At 38.4% G+C, this 20679-nt stretch overlaps 2 protein-coding genes across 2 annotated transcripts; one reads left to right on the top strand and one right to left on the bottom strand.

Annotated features, from left to right (window-relative positions):
- The first annotated feature begins 1406 nt into the window (after positions 1-1406).
- On the top strand, positions 1407-6498 carry LOC101896690 (alkaline phosphatase 4). Its single transcript, XM_005179432.4, has 3 exons — positions 1407-1903; positions 1966-2741; positions 6192-6498. Exons 1-3 carry the CDS (start codon positions 1508-1510, stop codon positions 6406-6408), a joined length of 1389 nt encoding a protein of 462 aa, XP_005179489.3. The 5' UTR covers positions 1407-1507; the 3' UTR covers positions 6409-6498.
- Positions 6474-20369, bottom strand: LOC101896508 (uncharacterized). The gene is made up of 4 exons (XM_020035367.2): positions 19678-20369; positions 11897-13768; positions 7275-7477; positions 6474-7192 (listed from the first exon to the last, which is right to left on the bottom strand). Exons 2-4 carry the CDS (start codon positions 13754-13756, stop codon positions 6781-6783), a joined length of 2475 nt encoding a protein of 824 aa, XP_019890926.2. The 5' UTR covers positions 13757-13768; positions 19678-20369; the 3' UTR covers positions 6474-6780.
- Between the last annotated feature and the right edge of the window lie 310 nt (positions 20370-20679).

The following is a 20679-nucleotide window of genomic DNA, read 5'->3' as shown; positions in this document are numbered from 1 at the left end:
CTAGATCGCTTACAAGTGTCCTGAAACGGAGCTCGTTCAAACATGCGTTATTCCAATTAGGCAAATTTTGACCATTTTTATTCACTTCAGTTTCGGGGATGAACTATTTGGGAGTGCATAGATAGCTGTTTCCAAAACCAATTAACTATTCCTTGCTTGTTATGCCCTCCACCTTGGGAAGGAGGGTATATTAACTTTGTCATTCCGTTTGTAGCATCCTTAAATATTCGTCGTAGACCCCAGTAATGTATATATATACATAATACATAAAATTCTAAGTCCATTTAACGATGTCCGCCTGTCTGTTGAAATCACGATACAGCCCACATTATTTGACGTAGAGCGCCAAACTTTAGCAGAGCAATTTGTATTGTGTCTAGGATGCTTGGTATTGAAAATGAGATATATCGGTCCAAGTTTTTGTATAGTCCCCATATAACGGTACCACCCGATATTCGGTATTTTGATGATTTATGCCACATTTTTTCACGAATTTGACTGAAAATTGGTATTTGTAGGTCATAACGGGTCCCATTTCTTGTGGCGAGACATAGCATGTATAGGTCCACGCTTTGGTATAGCCCCCATATAAAGGTACAGCCCGATATTCGGTATTTTGATTATTTTTGCCACATTTTTTCAGGGATTTGTCTAAAACTTGGTATTTGTTTGTCATAATGGGTTCCAGCTCCGGTGGCGAAACATTGCAGTATCGGTCCACGTGTTGGTATAGTCCCCATATAACGATACCTCCCATTATTCGGTATTTTGATGATTTTTGCCACAATTTTTCACGGATTTTTCTGAAAGTTGGTCCTTTGGCGAAACGTTGCATGTATAGGTCCACGATTTGGTATAGCCCCCATATAACGGTACCTCCCATTATTCGGTATTTTAAAGATTTTTGGCACATTTTCCCATAAATATGTCTAAAAATTGGTATATGTGGGTCATAATGGGTTCTAATGTTTCCTTTACCCTAAGGTGGAGGGTATTAAAAGTATGGCCCGGCCGAATTTAATGTTTTTTACTTGTTTTTATTCACTTCACTTAAAGATTATATTTTCTAATTAAATTATTACATTTTTCCCAAAGTCCCCTCGAATAGGGGATCTACCCAAAATAAACATTCTCACCAAAACGAACTATACTTCACTAGAATGTTAAAATATTCAAGTGACACACTAAGCGTTTGGAGAACAACGTATCTAAAAATGATTTGCGGTGTTTGTTTTGTTTATAGCCTAATCGCTTTCGAGATAAATCATACATCCAAATATAAACAAACAAACAAATAAGTGTCAATACCAAAGACACATGAAAACTTTACAATGAACTTGTCCGGCGCGTTATCTTTATGGGTACGTCATTGTATTAATAAAACGACGACAACAAACAAGACGCAGCTGTGGCAGCAGATAAATTTCGAATTACATCTTAGTTTCGCTGCGCACTTGAAAACTGCCAGACATTAGTCTAGAAGCAACTCTCATCTCGTCTGGTGGCAATGGATAACAAAAGCTCGGTGGCAAGTCGCCTAAAGTTGAAGTCAACGCAAATTTTCATTGTGGCCGGAACGGTGTTGATGGCCATGGTGATTTCGCTGATTTGCATTGGTCTGACGGTACGCTATGAAGTCGATACAGATACAGTGGATGCGGGGAGTATTGGATATTGGACCATGAATTTGCCACCGGAACAGGAGGAATGGTTTACCAAGGGTTTGGAAGATTTGCGTTTAACTTCCAAGGGGACTCAACGCTACAATGGGGAAGTGAAAAATGTCATTGTGTTTTTGGCGGATGGTGTGACCACAGATATGTTGGCCCGAGCGAGGTTTGGAGATGAGGGGAATGTAACGGATTTTATATGGGATTCATTTCCCCATTTGGGTGTACTCAAGGTAGGATGATGGGTTTGGAAGTCAACGATATTTTGAAAATTACTTTTTTTATCAAATTGCAGAGCAGTTGTGGCTATACCGCCAATTGTGATCTACTCTCCATGGGCACAGCCCTCTTTGGAGGAGTGAAAACTCGCATGGGCTTAGGTGGTCTGGATAGGCGGGCAGAATCACAAAATTGTAGCCAAGCTTCAATGGCCACATATCGTGTACAAAGCATCCTGGAACAGGCCCAGGCCTCGAAGCTTCGAACAGGTTTCATAAGTACCAAACGTGTTACCTCACCTCCCCTGTCGGCCCTCTACGCCCACACCACAGACACCAAATGGGAATGTGATTCGGCAATGCCCAAGGAAAAACGTCTATCCGCCGACTGTCTCGATGTGGCCGAACAATTGATGACCGGTGAAACGGGACAAAAACTCAATGTCATTATGGGTGGGGGTAAGCAGACGCTTGTGTCACGCTTACCAACCGATACCGATGTTGATGTGAATGCCTGTGATTCTAAAGATAAACGTAACCTACTGCAAGATTGGAAATCCATAAAATTGGAAGAGGATGCAAGATTTAAATTGTTGGAAAGCTCCAAGGATCTGTTGAAATTTAATGGTACCTCGCGAGACTATGTTTTGGGTATCTTTGCCAATGGCAATGTGGTGGAGAAAAATCCTGGTTTCCGGCAAATGGTTTCCAAGTCGTTGAATGTTTTGCTACGACCCAATGTGGGTTATGTTTTTGTCGCCGAGACACATGTAGTGGGGGATGGGGTGAGCGATTTTCGCGAGACATTGCTGGAATTTAATCAGACTATAGCGGATACATTGGAGAATTCAAGGTGAGTAAAATGAATATGATAAGCTACCGAACATAGTGATAAGAGTATCATGTCTTAGTACATTTGATAGAAGGAAGCGGGATAGATCCATAGCTACTTTTGGGGATCTTCATAGAATCACTTTTTGAGTCGAGTCTGTTCGTCTGTCCATCTATTGCTTTTAAAAAAAGCTGGACGCATTTATTATCCGAATGAGATGAAATTTTCCAAACAATATTTGTTTGGCCCAAGGACAAACCCTATTGAAATTGGTGATAATCGGTTCAGATATAGCTCCCATAAACAGGGTGAGATAAAAAAACTGCAACAAAGTCAAACGCCATACTTAAAAAAACAAAAAACAGTAAAGAAATTCCTAAAGTCGGGCGGGCCGACTTCCCTGAATATCGTTGTTACGGAGTGCATATTACGGCTGTGGGTGACAAATATAACAAATCGGATGAACAGTATATATGGGAGCTATAGATATATCTGAACCGATCTTCACCAAATTCGACATACTACCTTTTAGACTCAATTCAGTCGTAAGTGCCAAATTCCATCCCTTTTGAAAAAATATTGGACGTTTGGTGCACAATAAAAGGTAAATATGACGAAGTTATATATGGGAGTTATATCCAAATCTGAACCGATCTCGATAAAATTTAGTAAATGTATTTCTGAGCTGTATTTGATATATTTCCCCAAATATTTTTGTTACATAGTGCATACTACACCTGCGGAGGACAAAAATAACAAATCGGATAAACAATATATATGTGAGCTATAGTTATATCTGAACCGATTTCGATCAAATTTGGCATACCTATTTTCAGGCCCAATCTGGTTGTATGTGCAAAATGCCATACCATTCGACCTGATATTACACGTTTGGTGCACAATAAAATGCAAATCGGACGAAGATATATATGGGGCTATATCTAAATTTTGACCGATTATCTCCAATTTCCATAGGGTTCGTCCTTGGGCCAAACAAATGATTTGTGCAAAATTCATCTGGATAGGACAATAAATGCGAACTGTACTTTGTTTACAAAAATACATGGACAGACGGACATTCATAAATCGACTCAGATCACCTTGTGGTGTAGGGTATGAAAAAATGTCGGAAGTAGCATCAAATTTTAGAAAAAGTTTAAATTTGTTCGAATTGGTCACCTTTGGCATGAATTATGGCCTTCAAACGGCCAATGAAACCTTCACACACTGCTCGAATGTTGCTATGCGGTATTTTGGCCCATTCCCGGCGATGCGCTTGCTTGAGGTGATCGACACTTTTGTATTTTTTAGTGCCAACCTTGCTTTCCGAAATACTCCAGACACAATAGTCCAACGGATTGGTATACGGAGATTTTGGTGGCCATTGTGTGCTGGAAATGAAGCGAGGAACCTCATTTTGTAACCATTCTTGTGTGACACCCACGAGAATATTTTCGCGATAATATTCGGCATTTATTCTGATGCCACGGTCGATTAATGCGAGCGGAGAGCGACAATCGGCTGTTATGGTGGCCCACACCATCACCATGACCGGCGCTTGAGTTCTGGTGGCCAACCGAAGTTGCACATTTTCAGCTGACCTCTTTTGCAAGTAAATGCGACAATTTTGTTTGTTTACAAACTGCTGGACAAAGAATGTTTTCTCATCGGAGAAAACCAAATTCGGCAGTTCACAACTTTCGGCCAAGCGAAGCAACTCTTTAGCTCTTTTGAGTCTATTTTCTTTCTGTTGCGGTGTAAGTTCTTGCACTTTTTGCAATTTCAATGGCTTTACCCTGAACTCATTTTTCAATATTTGCCAAATGGAATGTTGCGATATGTTCAGCTCACGGCCACTGCGACGTGGATTTCGATCAAGTCACTTTATTACTTGTCGAACCATTTCTGCTGATGCTGCTGTTTTCTTCCATTAACTTCTTTGACTTTGGGCTACGCTACCAATATCACGGAAACGAGCGATGGTGCGAAACACAAAAGATTCACATTTAAATGCTGGAGTGCTCTAACGATAGCCACTTGTGGTTTTCCAGCGAAATATAAAGAAATCACTCTATCACGCTTGAATTCCATCACGAATAACTTGTTTTCTGGAAAATTCTCACCAAAATGCTTTTGTGCGCTTGTAAACAATATAATGAGCTGTCACTGGAATAATTTTAACAGCTGTCGAACAAGTGGCTTAGGAATGACAGCAGTCTGAAGTTGGTTGCAATTTTTTCATCACACACTGTAGCTCCCATATATCTCTTTATCACATATCAGATTGTTGGTGTACCAAATGGCTAATATCATCCCAAATGGATCCAAACTTGGTTTTTTTCGACAAAATTCGGCCTAAAAGCAAGTGCTTCAAATATTGGTGAAAATCGGTTCAGATATAGCTATAGCTCATTATGTATGTTTCATCCGATTTGGAGTTTAAAGTCCCTCACACGCGCAATATGCACTTCACCACAATAATCTTTGGTACCAGGTATAAAATACAGCTCAGAAATAAGTATTCAAAGATCTGTTCAGATTTGGATATAGCTTCCGCATAAATGTTTGTCCGATTTCAGACTTTTTGTGCACCAAATAGCCAATATCAGCCCAAATGGACTGAAATTTTGCATTTCCGACGACATTTTGCCTAAAAGCAAGTGCTTCAAAATTTGGTGAAAATCGGTTTACATTTAGCTATAGATACTGATCGAAAATACCTCTGCCAAATTCTATCGAAATCGATTTAGATTTTTATAATGGCTTCGATATACATCTGTAATATAAACCCAAAGTGAGTAGCTTATTTCATATTCAACCGAATTTCTCCACTTGGTGAAACTCGGTCCGGTATATCTAATGCTCCAATTAATATTTCTTAATATAATTACTATCGAAGTCATATCATGCACCGCGCAGCAATGTTATTTGGTACTAGAGGTACAAAAGTCTCCTCCTTGATGAGTTGGATACGGTTCACAAATTGGGACTAACCCAAAGCCATAATACATTCAAATAAGGTTCATAGTTGGAATGATCTACTTCACATAAATTCTCAATATACAATTTTTGGTGACGGGAGCTCTACTAAATACGCATAGAGGTATGCTCCCGTCACCATAGTCGGCCCCGCCCGAATTTTGAGGTTTTCTTACTGTTTTTTTTTTTTTTTTTTTTTCAAATTAAAATTTGAACAAAGTCAGATGTTGGCTTCGGTTTCTGTTAGATACATAACTCGTATCATTTATGTACCTCCATAGCAATGTGACAAAGGATATTAAAAAACTGTCCATAAGCAAACCATGAAAAAAGAATAATTTGACACATAGGAGATTTTCTCTAATTTCGTTATTTCGCCGAATACTCGTAGTGGGAGTAATGTTATCAAACGATTCGGGATCCCCTCCTTAAATATACAATTTTTCACAAATGTGTTTTTAAATCCCACAAAAATTAACACTTTTTTTACAGATTTTCTCCCGCTTCCACCCTGGTGCTTGTTGCCTTTATGGACTTTACACAATCGTCCAGCGATAGAATCTCTTCAGAGGACATTTTACTGTTTGCCAAGGGCCCCAACTCTCATCTCTTTCACAGTATACACGACGAAACCTATATGGCTCATGTCATATCATATTCCCTGCAAATGGGACCATTTCGGCCAAAGAAATCGAAGAAAAAGACGTAGAAACAATACTTAACAATTTAAATTGAAATTTATTTATTTAATTGAAAATCTCTTTAATTTCTGAAATATATTTGGCTAACAATAATAATAATGTCAATTGCTTTAATTTTATACATCATCGAATTCGGAACGAGAACTGGAATTACTGGAACCATAAATATTTGAGGTCATCAAATTGAAGGGTTTAATGGGTGAGAGATTGGCGGTGGGTCGCGCCAACGGTGGACTAGAATGGTTTAATATCGGTGGACGTCCAGGAGCCGATGAAGAAGAACCCGTGCTACCCACCAATTCCTGACTGATCGTCGTAGTTGCTGTTATTGTTGAGGTCACAGCTGCTGCTATTCGCGGCACAGGACGTAAAATATTTTGTCATTTCACGGGGAGCGGGACGAGTGGTGTAGGCCGGCTGGCAAAATTCCCTGCAGCAACGTTGCTCAAATTACGCAAATGATTCGCCTGTACATATTGAAAGGCTGAGGAGCGTTCCAATTGCTGTGACAAATAAAATTCACCCAAGGTGTAGAAACGCCTATGGTCGAAGGGAGTGCCAAAGGGGAATGGACCAAATCGAGTTGTGGGATATGGCCGCGGTGGTGGTATCATTGATGGATACAAAGGAGTGTTGGGAATTCGTGATGACGAGTGCAGTGCTGCATTTAAATGTGAGCCGACGGGCGGGTGGAGATTCGTGGAATTTGTTGTTGAGTTTTTGAAGATATCCAGAGATTTTAGATTTTCCAGCATTTGGTGGGAGGTTTGATGTTTTTTCAAATAGGCTTGCCTGGAATGAGAAATAAATATAAATATTTTTTAAATTTTACAATAAAAATGTTTTTCATATGTGTATGTCTGTTCACACTTACCGTCGGAATGTCTTTCCACATTGATTACATGGAAATATTCCATCAATGCCATCATCATTGAGGTTTTTGTCGGGCGAATGTCCAACGGAGGTGGGAAGTCGTTCACTATGCTGCCGTTTTTTGGCCTGACTATTGGCCAAGAGTTCTGATTTGGGTTTGTGCCAACGACGATGTGACGCTAAATTTGCCGGACAATTGAAAACCTAAAATTATTAAATATAATTTTTTTTTTAAATTATCAATAAAATTTTAAATAATCGGGTTAGATTGTATGATACATAGCAGATACAACCACATTTGTCCTAGTATAGAAAATTTTGTAAAAATCAGTTGAGATGTAGTTCATCAAAGCCCTCGAAAATATTAATATTCAGGGTAAAATGAAAAAAGTACAACCAATTTCAGCCTGCTCTCATTTCTTAGCAACTCATCCGACAGCTGTTAAACTTATCCCAGTGACAGCTTTTTATTTTTTTTTAAAAGCGTACAGAATTATTTTAATGAGAAATTTCCAGAAAAAAATAAGTTCTGATGGAATTCAAGCGTAATAGTGTGATTTCTTTATATTTGGCTGGAAACCCATAAATGCCTATCGTTAGAGTACTCCAACATTTAGATGTGGATAAATCTATTGTGTCTCGTAACATCGCTTATTACTGTGATACTGGTAGCGTAGCCAGACGTCAAGTTGGAGGAAGTGGACGGAAGCACAAATGGTTCGAAAAGTAAAGAAGCGACTTGATCGAAACCTGCGTCGCAATGGCTGAAAAATGACTTGTGAGCTGAACATATCGCAATATTCCATTCGGCAAATATTGAAAAATGAGCTCGCGGCAAGGCCATTGAAATTCCAAAAAGTGATAGAACAGAAAGAAAATAGACTCAAACAAGTTAAAAAGCAGTAAGTTCGACCGGGCCGAAATTTGAATACCCTTCACCATTTGGAACGAATTTGGAAATTTTCAAAATATAAAGTCCTTCAAAAATTCTGTTAAAATTTTAAAAATACCGAATATAGCCGTTATATTGGGGTCTATACGACGTGGACCTACATAGGCCTAGGTTTGTCATAAGCCATTACCATATTCAAATTCGAAACTTGAAATAAACGGTGAATAATGTAGCTAAAATCATCAACATACGGAGCTGTGCGAAGACCTGGACCTGCATAGACGATTTTCTGTCACAGACTGTAGTTTCCATTGCGAACTCTAAATACGTAATTTGAAACAATTCCGTTAAATAATGACGCTTAAATCATCAAAATACCGAATTTTGGGAGGTACCGTTATATGGGGGCTTTACGAAGACGAGGACCTGCACAGACAATTTTCTGTCTTAGGCTGTGGTATCCATTACGAACTTCAAATACCAAATTTGAAACAATTCCGGTGAATAATGTCGCTAAAATCATCAAAATACCGAATATCGGGAGGTACCGTCATATGGGGGCTATACGAAGACGTAGATCTGCATACACAATTTTCTGCCTTAGGCTGTAGTATCCATTTCGAACTTCAAATGCCAAATTTGAAACAATTCCGGTGAATAATGTCGCTAAACTCATCAAAATACCGGATATCGGGAGGTATTTATATATGGGGGCTATATGAAAACGTGGACCTACATGGCCCATTTACGAACTTAACCTGCCTACTGGAAAAATTAGCACGTGTGCTAATTTTATCTCAATTCGTTCGAAAGATAGCGTGATTACAACAGACAGACGGACGGACATGGCTAAATCGACTTAGAATTTTACGCTGATCAAGAATATATATACTTTGTTAATATACCCTCCATAGTATGGTGGAGGGTATAAAAAGCTAAAGAGTTGCTTCGCATGGCTGAAAGTGGTGAACTGTCGAATTTGGTTTTCTCCGATAAAAAAACATTTGTTGTCCAGCAGTTTGTAAACAAACAAAATGATCGTGTTTACTTGCCAAAAAGGTCAGCAGAAAATGGGCACCTTCGGTTGGCCACCAGAACTCAAGCGCCGGCCATGGTGATGGTGTGGGTCGCCATAACAGCCGATAGTCGCTCTCCACTCGTATTAATGCCGAATTTTATAGTGAAAATATTCTGGAGGAGGGTATATTAAAGCCTTGGGCAGGCAAACATTTTGGCTGCAGACCTTTGACATTCCAACAGGACTCAGCACCATCACACGCAGCACGCGCCCTACATAACGGTTATTTGAATACATAACGGTTATTTGAATATCATCCAAATAACGAATACCGTTTTGTAGGGGCAATACGATATCGTGGACTGATAAAGCACATCTTCGAATTTGAACCTGACGTCAGACAACTCTATGAAAAAAGATTTTTAAATGGAATGTCTAAAAATAAATACACGGAGTTCCTTCTGAATTCTTTACTTTAGAGAATTGTTTAAAAAGGTTCGCGATATCGTATAGTCCCCATACAAAGGTACTCCCCGATATTCGGTATTTTCATGATTTTAGTCACATTTTTTTTATTAAATTATCTGAAATTCTACACTAGGAATTCCTTGTGAGTATATACATAACGCATATAACGGTACCCCGATATTGGTATTTTACTGATAGCAGCCAAATTTTCTTAAAATTCACAAAAGGAGTTCCTAGTGAGTACATTACCCCCTGGAAGGAGTTTCTTCTGTGCACTCATATAACACTACCCCATTTATTCGGTATTCTCAAGATTTTAGCGACATTATTCACCGGAATTGCTTCAAATTTCAAAATCGTTGTTTATGCAGGTCCACATCTTCGTATGGCACCCATATAAAGATTCCTCCCTTTATTCGGTATATTTATGATATCAGCGACATTATTTTTTCGAATTTTGTATTTGAACTTCGAAATCGGTCCACGTCTTCGTATAGCCCCCATATAACGGTTTTCATTTGAGCGGTATTTTTTGACAGATTTTTTTGTTTAATTTTTCAAGTTTCTTCCAAATTGCGTTTTTTACTATTATTTTACCCTACACCACAAGGTGGTCAGGGTATTATGTCTTTGTGCATTTATTTGTAACAGGCAAAAGGAAACGAGATAGACCCATACTTCCTTTTGATGATCTGCATAGAATCATATTCTGAGTTGATTTTGGCATGTCCGTCCGTCTGTCCATGTATTTTTGTAAACAAAGTACAGTTCGTATTTATTGGAATTTTGCACAAATCATTTGTTTGGCCCAAGGACGAACCCTATTGAAATTGGAGATAATCGGTCAAAATTTAGATGTAGCTCTCATATATATCTTCGTCCGATTTGCCCTTTATTGTGCACCAAACGTGTAATATCAGCCCGAATAGTATGGAAATTTGCACATACAACCAAATTAAGCCTTTAAATAAGTATGTCAAATTTGATCGATATCGGTTCAGAATAGCTATGGCTCCCAAATATATTGTTCATCAGATTTATTATTTTTGTCCTCCGCAGCCGTAATATGCATTCTGTAACAAAATATTTGGGGAAATATAGCAAATACAGCTCAGAAATACCTTTGCTAAATTTTATCGAGATCGGTTCAGATTTTTTAGCTCCATATATAACTTCGTCCGATTTACCTTTTATTGTGCACCAAATGTCTAATATTTGACCAAATGGGATGAAATTTGGAATTTTCGACCGAATTGAGTCTAGAAGCTAGTATGTCAAATTTGGTGAAGATCGGTTCAGATATAGCTATAGTTCCCATATATATTGTTCATCCGATTTGTTATATTTGTTACCCACAGCCGTAATATGCACTCCGTAACAACGATATTCAGGGAAATATATCAAATTCAGCTCAGAAATACGTTTGCTAAATTTTATAGAAATCGGTTCAGATTTTTTAGCTCCCATATATAACTTCAAATGGGATGAAATTTGGAACTTACGACCGAATTGAGTCTAGAAGCTAGTATGTCAAATTTGGGTGAAGATCGGTTCAGATATAATTATAGCCCCCATATATACTGTTCATCCGATTTGTTATATTTGTTACCCACAGCCGTAATATGCACTCCGTAACAACGATATTCAATGAAATATATCAAATTCAGCTCAGAAATATCTTTGGCAAATTTTATCGAGATCGGTTCTGAATTGGATGTAGCTCCCATATATATATTTTAACTTTAAATATATTTGAACTTTAAATTATAGTTATAATCATAGCGTGTATGATTGAATTTCCCATAAAAGTTTTTAGTTGTTTTGCGCAGCTCTACTAAATTAGCAAAGTGGTGTAGGCTATCATAAAGTCGGCCCCGCTCGACTTTAGGACTTTCTTTACCGTTTTTTTTTTTTAATATTTCAATTTCCTTCCAAATGGTGGAGGGTATTAAAAGTTCGGCCCGACCGACTGTTGCTTCTTTACTTGTTTTTTTTTTTATTTTATTAAGTATGTATATTTCCCCAAATCTAATTTAGCTCTATATGAAAATTTTTATTAACTTCTTTTGATAATCGATCATTTTTATTAACCTCTGAACCTCTCCCTACCTTGCATAACTCTTAGACTTATAAAAATGACGAGCCCATCATTCTTTGGTTTCGTGGAATTCGTTTTCTAACAAAATTCTCTATTCAAAGATATTACTATAGCCACAAACATTTGTCTTCAGCACACAACACTTACCTTCTCACACTCGGAACACTTGTATTCGATGTGAACAATGCGCGGACAACGATGCTGGGCCAATTTGAAGGCATCATCGTACAGCGTGCGACACAGCTGGCACAGATATGCACCAATCTTATTATCGATGCTGGCCAAAATCGCCTTAGCCTCTTCGGTGACTTCGACCACATTGAAAGCTGGATCAATGTCGCCTTTGCGCACCACTAGCTCTTCGTCGTCGCGTAACTTGCGGATAATGGTACCCGAAACTGGGCTAATAGTCTCTTCGTCCAGTGACATGTGTTTGCGTAGTTTCATACGTTTACGTTCGGTTTTGTGGGTCTTATACGCTGTCGGACGTATGTGATTGCTGCTGCTGGTGGGATTGTGACCATTAGCAGTGGGAGGAATAGGAGGAGGAGGTACATTGGAGTTTGAGGTTATCATTATTTCCTGTTTGTCTTGGGTGCCTGGCATTCGTGTGGCATAAGGATTCTCCGCTGGGGACTTTGTGCAATTTGTCAAATCAATGTAGGTTTTCCCATTGTTATTGTTGCCAGCATCGTTATTGGAATTTCCCTTCTGGAAATCCCTGTCAAATAATTTCGCCAGACCATCAACAGCTCGATTGTGTAATTCTTCATTTTCGTAGACCAATTTGTTGCGCGTCAACACTTGACCATCTCGGGCGAGTTCTTGTTCCATCTCGGTTTGGCTTTGCAGGCGCAACATGGTGATGGCTTTGCTGGACAAAGGATTTATGTCGTCGTCATCGTTACTTAGAATGTCAACATATTCTTCGTCTTCGTCAGGGTCTTCTTCCTCCTCATCATCCGCATTGGCACTTTGATGTTTGTTTTCATACCTTGGCTCTGAGCTGCTGTTATGCGAACTATGTGGCGACGAGGCGGTGTGGTGTAAATGGTTCTGGTGGTGCGGGTGGAGGTGAGCCTCATTAGTTTCCACATCTTCGCTGAGCCCTTGAGAACTGACAAATGTTTCATTTTCTTCATCAATTTCTTCATCAGAGCCATCGTTTTCATTGACTTCTTCTCTGGCCTCATCGACATCCTCGTCATCCTCATCTTCCGTCAGGACAATTGTCTCATCATCCACATAAATTGTTGGCATACTGGGAAGTTGATGATGTTGTTGCTGCTGCTGTGGTTGTTGGCGATATTCGTCCATTATCATCGTTACACTTCGTTGACTTTTTGGTATTTCCGCAAAATTATTTCCCACTTCCAGTGCCTCTCTGCTGGCCGCATTATTGCGTCCTGCAAAAGTTTGCTGTGTTAATGTTTCATATCCTTCATTGTCCTGCACTGGGAACAGAGGTAATTCCTCACGTCTTGCATAGATGGAGCTAACATAGTTTTGACTTTCCGTTGTCATGACTCTGTTCGGACTTCTCACCGAAGCACTATTTGTTGTTGTTGCCGTGGCCGTTGTGTTGCCATCCGCCTGTGTTTGTGGCGCTGTGTTGCTGCTGCTACTGCTGTTGGTTCCCATGACATGCGGTCGCCACAAAAAATGTTGCTGTTCCTCTGTCATCATAAATCTTGACCGTTTCCTAGGTGGCGAGGGTGTTGAGGGCGGGGTAATGGGCACAATATTAACTCCTGCCCTAAGCGAGAGATCTAATGGGGAAATTATTAAATTGTTGACTGGTGTTATTTGCCTTTGTTGTTGCGAAATTGTCTGAGACTGTGGCACTATTGGTAGCTGGAATAGAGATGTTGTTGTTTGTGGAGGTGGTGGTAGTTGTGGCAGGTGATGATGTTGATGTTCTAATATCGGTGGTCTGGCACTGAACTGGGGAAAAGTTTCATTAATCGCTGGTAGTATACGACATTCCGTATAAGCCTCGTTCATCATTTTCAATGGTTACTGGAATTGGACGACGAGAAAGAATGTAAATATAGATTTTGAGAAATATAGTAAAAGTAATGGTGGAATTACAGATTGATCGGGTTAAAACAAAGCCGACCCCAAAAAACGTGGGCCAATATAGAAAAAGTTTCGTCGTATGTTAAAGTACCCATTGCAAACTTCAAATAAGAAATTTGAAAAAAAATCCGGTGACTACTGACGAACTACCATACGTAGTATGGAGGGTACATAAAGTTCGTCAGGATTTTTCTCGTAAAATTCTGAGACGATTTAACCCCGTCCGTCAGTCTGTTATAATCACGCTAAAGTCAAAACGAATAAAGATAGGAAGCTAAAATTTTGCACAGATCAGTCTTTTGTTTCCAGGCAGGTCAAGTTCGAAGATGGGCTATATCGGTCCCCGATATCTGTAGTTCCCACATAACAGTACCCGGATACCGATATTTTGAAGATTGTAGCCAAATTTTTCAATGAAATTGTTTGAAAATCCACAAAAGGAGTTCCTTCTGGGTACTTTACCCGCTGAAAGAGTGTTGTGTATTTAGGTCAATGATATCGTATAATGGTACCCCCTATATTCGGTATTTTGATGATTTTAGATACATTTTTCAATGGAATTGTCTAAAAATCATTATTTCTAAGCACTTTACCCCCTGAAAGAGAAATGTCTGCATAGGTCCACGATATCGTATAGCCCACATACAACTGTAAAGATTTCGTATAGCCTCCATATATTTGTGTTTGTAATTTATGAACTCGAAAACCGCAACACATATTTTTCAAGTAAACTACAACATCGCCTGAAAGTAACATAGGCTACATAAATTCTTGAAATTCCATTTAGAACTGGAAATATAGAATCAGAATCGGGGGTACCTCCCAAAAATCTAGATTTTATGTGCACATATCTATTGATCGATTACGGATACAGTCTCCAAATTTGGAATGAGTGACGGGATTTGATCAGAAAATATATTTGCCAAATTATGTTGAAATCGGTTCAGATTTGGATATAGCTCCCATATATATTTTCGGCCGATTTCATGTATTCGATGCATTAAAAACTATGTGTACGCCACCTTTCAATAAAATTTGGAATGTGTGATGGACGATACGTATATCCGATCCCAATGAAATTCGGCATGAGTGACTAAATTTAGTACAAAAATTAATTTGCCAAATTATAATGTAATCGGTTGAGGTTTGGGTATATTTCCCATATATATATATATATATATATATATATATATATATATATATATATATATATATATATATATATATATATATATATATATATATATTTTTTTTTTTTTTTTTTTTTTTATGTCCGATCCCAATGAACTTCAGAATGTGTGGCGGAATTTGGTTATTTATTAGAAATTTATTACGGGGAAGTAGGTTGCTACATCGAATTCTCTAATTCCAGCAGAATTTTTTTTCGTCTATGGAAAATTTTGTTTAAAGATCAACCTGCCATTTTTTTCTAGAGGGGTATACAAATTAACCAGTATTGAGGATAACGAAGCCTAAAGTAAACAAGATCTCCACTTCGCTTCCTGTAAAGCTATATGCTATTCTAATATCCTCAGATTTATAATATCAGTTTCGGGACATCGGGAGTCCGCCCGTCTGTCAGTGCACAATAACTCTTGGTCTAATCTAGGTATATCGTAATATTTTAACCATATATAGCTCGAGTTCAAAGATGAGAAATATCGGCACTCTCTCACCTTCCACCAAAGTTGACAATTGTGCATAAAAATACAAATCTTATATTGAGCGATATTCGATATTCACATCGTAACTTTTGAATAAGAGTTAAATCAGGTGTGAAAATTGACAATAGTGGTCCTCTTATTGATGTACCTCCCCTGCAAAATTGAGAAATAAAAATTCGTTTTTGTGTAATTTATCGGCACACTCTTTCTGATACGTCCCCCATAATAGTTTAAAAGTACTAATACTGGTGGCGTAGCCCGATGTCAAGGAAGTGGACGGAAGAAAACAGCAACATCAGCAGAAATGGTTCGAAAAGTAAAGAAGCGACCTGATCGAAACCCGCGTCGCGGTGGCCAAAAATACATGTGCGCTGAACATATAGCAATATTCCATTCGGCAAATATTGAAAAATGAGCTCGGGATAAAGCCATTTAAAATTCCGAAAAGTGCATGAACTTACACCGCAACAGAAAGAAAACGGACTCAAAAAAGATAAAGAATTGCTTCGCTTGGTCGAAAGTGGTGAACTGCCGAATTTAGTTTTCTCCGATGAGAAAACATTCGTTGTCCAGCAGTTTGTAAACAAACAAAATGATCTATTTACTTGCCAAAGAGGTCAGCTGAAAATGTTGGCCAACAGAACTCAAGCGCCGGCCATGGTGATGGTATGGTGTTCGAAAAGTAAAGAAGCGACCTGATCGAAACCCGCGTCGCGGTGGCCAAAAATACATGTGCGCTGAACATATAGCAATATTCCATTCGGCAAATATTGAAAAATGAGCTCGGGATAAAGCCATTTAAAATTCCGAAAAGTGCATGAACTTACACCGCAACAGAAAGAAAACGGACTCAAAAAAGATAAAGAATTGCTTCGCTTGGTCGAAAGTGGTGAACTGCCGAATTTAGTTTTCTCCGATGAGAAAACATTCGTTGTCCAGCAGTTTGTAAACAAACAAAATGATCTATTTACTTGCCAAAGAGGTCAGCTGAAAATGTTGGCCAACAGAACTCAAGCGCCGGCCATGGTGATGGTGTGGGCCGCCATAACAGCCATGGTATCAGAATAAATGCCGAATATTATCGCAAACATTTTGGCCGCAGACCTTGGACATTTCAACAGGACTCAGCAGCATCGCACTCAGCACGCGCCACCCAAAAATGGTTACAATGTGAGGTTTCTCGCTTCATTTCCAGCCTACAATGGCCACCAAAATCTCCGGATACCAATCCTTTGGACTATTGTGTCTGGAGTATTTTGAAAAGCAAGGTTGGCATTAAAAATACCAAAGTGTCGATCACCTCAAGCAAGCACTATGCCAGGAATGAGCCAAAATACCGCAGACCAACATTCGGGCAACGGTTTCATTGAAAAAATGTAAAAATTATAGCGTTTGATTTTGTTGCGTTTTTTTATCTCACCCAGTAAAGAAAGCCAGAAAAAGAGTATAAATAAATAATTGGCAAATGCTTAGGTTATGTATCTGCCGAAACATTCCAATTGTATCTAAGTTTGAGAACAAATTTTTTCAGGTACAAGATTTGGATTAAATCGTTAAAAACATTAAGTTCGGCCGCGACAAACTTTTAAAACTCTCCACCTTCGGATAAAGAAAACATTTTTATATAAAAGTATATGAACTCAAACGTGTTCCACTTTAAACTGCAAATACCAGTAGGACCGTTTGGATAATGCTGTTAAGCTTTTCAAAATACCATAAAGTGGGCGAGGCCGTTATATGGCGGCCATACCAAAACGAGATTCTCCATAGACAAATTTATACCTCAAGGATTGTCATCTACCAAATCTTGTTAAATACCAAATTTGAAACAATTTCTTGGTAAAATGTGACTAGGATCGTTATATGTGCGCTATAGGAAAACGTGCACCCAAATTTTCAATGTTCTGCCGCCGGAGCTGGAACCCATTATGAACTACAAATGCCAATTTTTAGACAAATCCGTTTAAAAATGTGCCAAATATAATCAAAACAGTGACTATGGGGAGATACCGCCATACCGCCAATGTGGGCCTATTTACCATGTTCCGCCGCCGGGTCTAAAATCCATTTCGAACTAAAAATACAATTTTTTAGACAAATCTACGGGAAAATGTAGTAAAAATCATCAAAAAAAAGTGGTGCATTTAAGATCAACTTTTTAGAAAAATATAAACTCAAATCCAAATTTTCAAAAGTTATTTCGAATTGCCATAAAAGGGAAAGAGGGGTAAATTTAAGGCAACTGCCATGGCTTTTGGCATAGTATTGTGACTCTGGTCGTATTCAAACCGATCAATGTTATAATGACAACTATGACATTAAAACAGGAATTTATTACATTATTTGTAAACCCATAAGAACCGAGGCAGATACTTGGAATGCTATTTTATTTAGTCCAAATTTGTATCTTAATATCTTGAATTCTACGCCGATTTAAAGATGTTCGTCTGTCTTTCTATTCAAATTACAATACAGCCCACATTATTTGTGCTATAGCTTTAAAAATTAGCTTAACAGTTTATATTGTGTATAGGATGGTTGGTGTTTGAAATACGATTTGGTATAGCCCCCTAATAAGGGTACATCGCGATATTAGGTATTTTGATGATTTTTGCACATTTTTCCACGGATTTTAGTTTCACTGGCGGACCATTGCAGGTATAGATTCACGTTTTAGTATAGCCGCTATCTAACGGTACCTCCCGATTTCCGGTATTTTTATTATTTTTGCCACATTTTTTTCACGGATTTGTCTAAAAATTGGTATTAGTAGGCCACAATGGGTTCTAGCTCCGGTGGCGGAAGCTTGTATGTACAGGTTAACGTTTTCGTAAGGGAACATCCCGATATTCGTGATATTTTTTTTCACATCTTAATGGGTTTTCGCTCCAGTGGCAGAACATTGAGAATCTAGGTCCATGTTTTCCTATAGTCGCCATATAATATTACCCACTTATATTCGGTATTTTGATAATACTTGTCACATTTACTCACGGATTTTTTTCAAATTTGGCATTTAATAGATTGTTAATAGATTGTAGTATAACGTTGTCTATCTGTCTGTGGAAATCACTCTTGCTTCCGAACGAATTGAACTAGATTGATAACATTTTACTCAAATGTATACTATGTCTGCAGGACTTTTGGTATTGAAAATGTGCCATATAGGTAGGTTTTAGGTATAGCACCCATACAACGGTACCTCCCATTATTCGGCATTTTGATGATTTTAGCGACATAATCCACCGGAATTGTTTCACATTTGGTATTTGAAGTTCGAAATGGATACTACAGCCTAAGACAAAAAAATTGTCTGTACAGATCCACGTCTTCGTATAGCCCCCATATAACAGTACCTCCCGATATTCGGTATTTCAAAGATTTTAGCTACATTATTCACCGTTTTTTTTTAAGTTTTGTATTTGAATATTGTAATGGCTTAACAGAATTTTTACCGGATTTTATTGTTTTTGAGAATTGCCACATTTGTTCCAAATGGTGGAGGTTATTAAACGTTTGACCCGGCCGAATTTAATGTTTTTTTACCTGTTTTAATTTAGTTCATATCAATCGACGCTAAGGTGATTTTCACAGAAGGACGGATAAATGCTTATCGAGAATATCTAAAAATGTGTAAAATTGTCATTTCGAGGAGCTACAATCGGAATGACAAATATATATGCACATGGAAACCATTCTGTGATACAACTATAAAAAATAAATTTTCCATATAAAATGTACCGAAAATATCAGAAAAATAACCATTTCGGACCCGAACTTCCCTGTATATGCCTGCTCCATAGTATGGTTTCCTTAGAACGATGTGAAAAATCAGATAATCTGGATCATCTGCAGTGTGACTCCTCATAAACTAACAGAGACAGTATGCCTAACTGATTTTTCAACCTTCCTTTTCGACTCAATATTTTTTTTTTTTTTTTGGGAACCCATTGTGGGAAGATTTATGGAAATTATACGAAAAATTAATAAAATGGGAAAATATTATTAAAACTTGTTTTGTTGAAATGATACGAAATTTTTGCATATTTTATTTGTTCCTTTAACTTTCAGTATAGATATTGTCTCAACACTGAATAATTTTTCATGGATATGATTTTTGCCAACAAACTTTATCGAAAACTACAGGATAATAAATTTTACTTAAAACTTGTCTAAAATTATTACCACAAGTTTATGATTTGCTCCTAGTATTTGTATTCGGTATCCTTAAACACGCACGGTACTTTCGAATATTTAACATTTACAAATATTCAGCAACAGCACACTTTTTTCAATTCCAAATATTCCTTGTTGAGTTATTATTATTTTTTTTCTAATGTGTTTCCTTTTTTCTATTCCTTTAATATTTTGCACTACCGTTTTACGGATGATTTTAATCCTTATTGTTGGACGCGTCGCCAAGAACTGAAAGCTACAAGAAATTGCGTAGCTTTAGGACACCTGACACAACTGGCGTTTCGAAATTAGATTTGAATGCCAATGACATGTGAAGAGGGGGAGGATACCAAAGACCTGATGTAGTGCAACCTATCATGAGACGACTACGGGCAACAACCACCAAAACAATGCCACAAGACAAACGCCCATCCACCCACTTGTCGGGCTCATCAACCACCACCCGCCAGGATAATGTCGGCAGACAACCCATACCATTTACCCATCCTTTGGCCGGAAAACTATCGGAACGCATTGATGAGCTACTCTAAAACACATTTGCTCTCTTACTCTCACCCAAGGTCTACTCTCATAGTGCCACCCGCTTCTCCCTCCGCCAACTAACTATTCACTGGGCATTGTTGTTTTGGGTCACCAGTCAGCAGCAGCGGCAGCAGTTGTGCCATGCTTTGGAATGCCTTGCTGCTGCATTTCTCCACAACACACAAAAGCCCGTTGAGTTATTGCTTGATTGTTGGCTGCCTTGCATGGCATTGCTGGACATCATCCCCCAGCAACAAAAAGGGGCAGACAACACCACCCCCTCCTTATTTGGACAAATCAAGGAAATGCGCATGAACGTAACCGCCCACAGCTACAAGTGGAACAACTCGGCTCACCAGTCCTAGTGTCAGAGCTTATTTTCTGCTGGGTTTTGTGTTTGTTTGTGTTTTCTGTTTTGGGGGCTTAAGAAGAAAACCTTAACAAATTTCATCATGCATTGGCATCCTG

The sequence above is a fragment of the Musca domestica genome, unplaced genomic scaffold (genome assembly GCF_030504385.1).
Source record: "Musca domestica strain aabys unplaced genomic scaffold, Musca_domestica.polishedcontigs.V.1.1 1, whole genome shotgun sequence".
Taxonomy (NCBI): domain Eukaryota; kingdom Metazoa; phylum Arthropoda; class Insecta; order Diptera; family Muscidae; genus Musca; species Musca domestica.
Note: the sequence above shows the minus strand (reverse complement) of the source record. Positions and strands in the feature narration are given on the sequence as shown.

Excerpts from the sequence above, each read along its gene's own strand:
- LOC101896690 (XM_005179432.4), top strand. The coding sequence starts at position 1,508 with ATGGATAACAAAAGCTCGGTGGCAAGTCGCCTAAAGTTGAAGTCAACG. Across the intron at positions 1,904-1,965 it reads CCCATTTGGGTGTACTCAAG|AGCAGTTGTGGCTATACCGC; the intron begins GTAGGATGATGG and ends ATCAAATTGCAG. Across the intron at positions 2,742-6,191 it reads GATACATTGGAGAATTCAAG|ATTTTCTCCCGCTTCCACCC; the intron begins GTGAGTAAAATG and ends CTTTTTTTACAG.
- LOC101896508 (XM_020035367.2), bottom strand. The coding sequence starts at position 13,756 with ATGATGAACGAGGCTTATACGGAATGTCGTATACTACCAGCGATTAAT. Across the intron at positions 7,478-11,896 it reads AGTGTTCCGAGTGTGAGAAG|GTTTTCAATTGTCCGGCAAA; the intron begins GTAAGTGTTGTG and ends TAATAATTTTAG. Across the intron at positions 7,193-7,274 it reads TGTGGAAAGACATTCCGACG|GCAAGCCTATTTGAAAAAAC; the intron begins GTAAGTGTGAAC and ends TTCTCATTCCAG.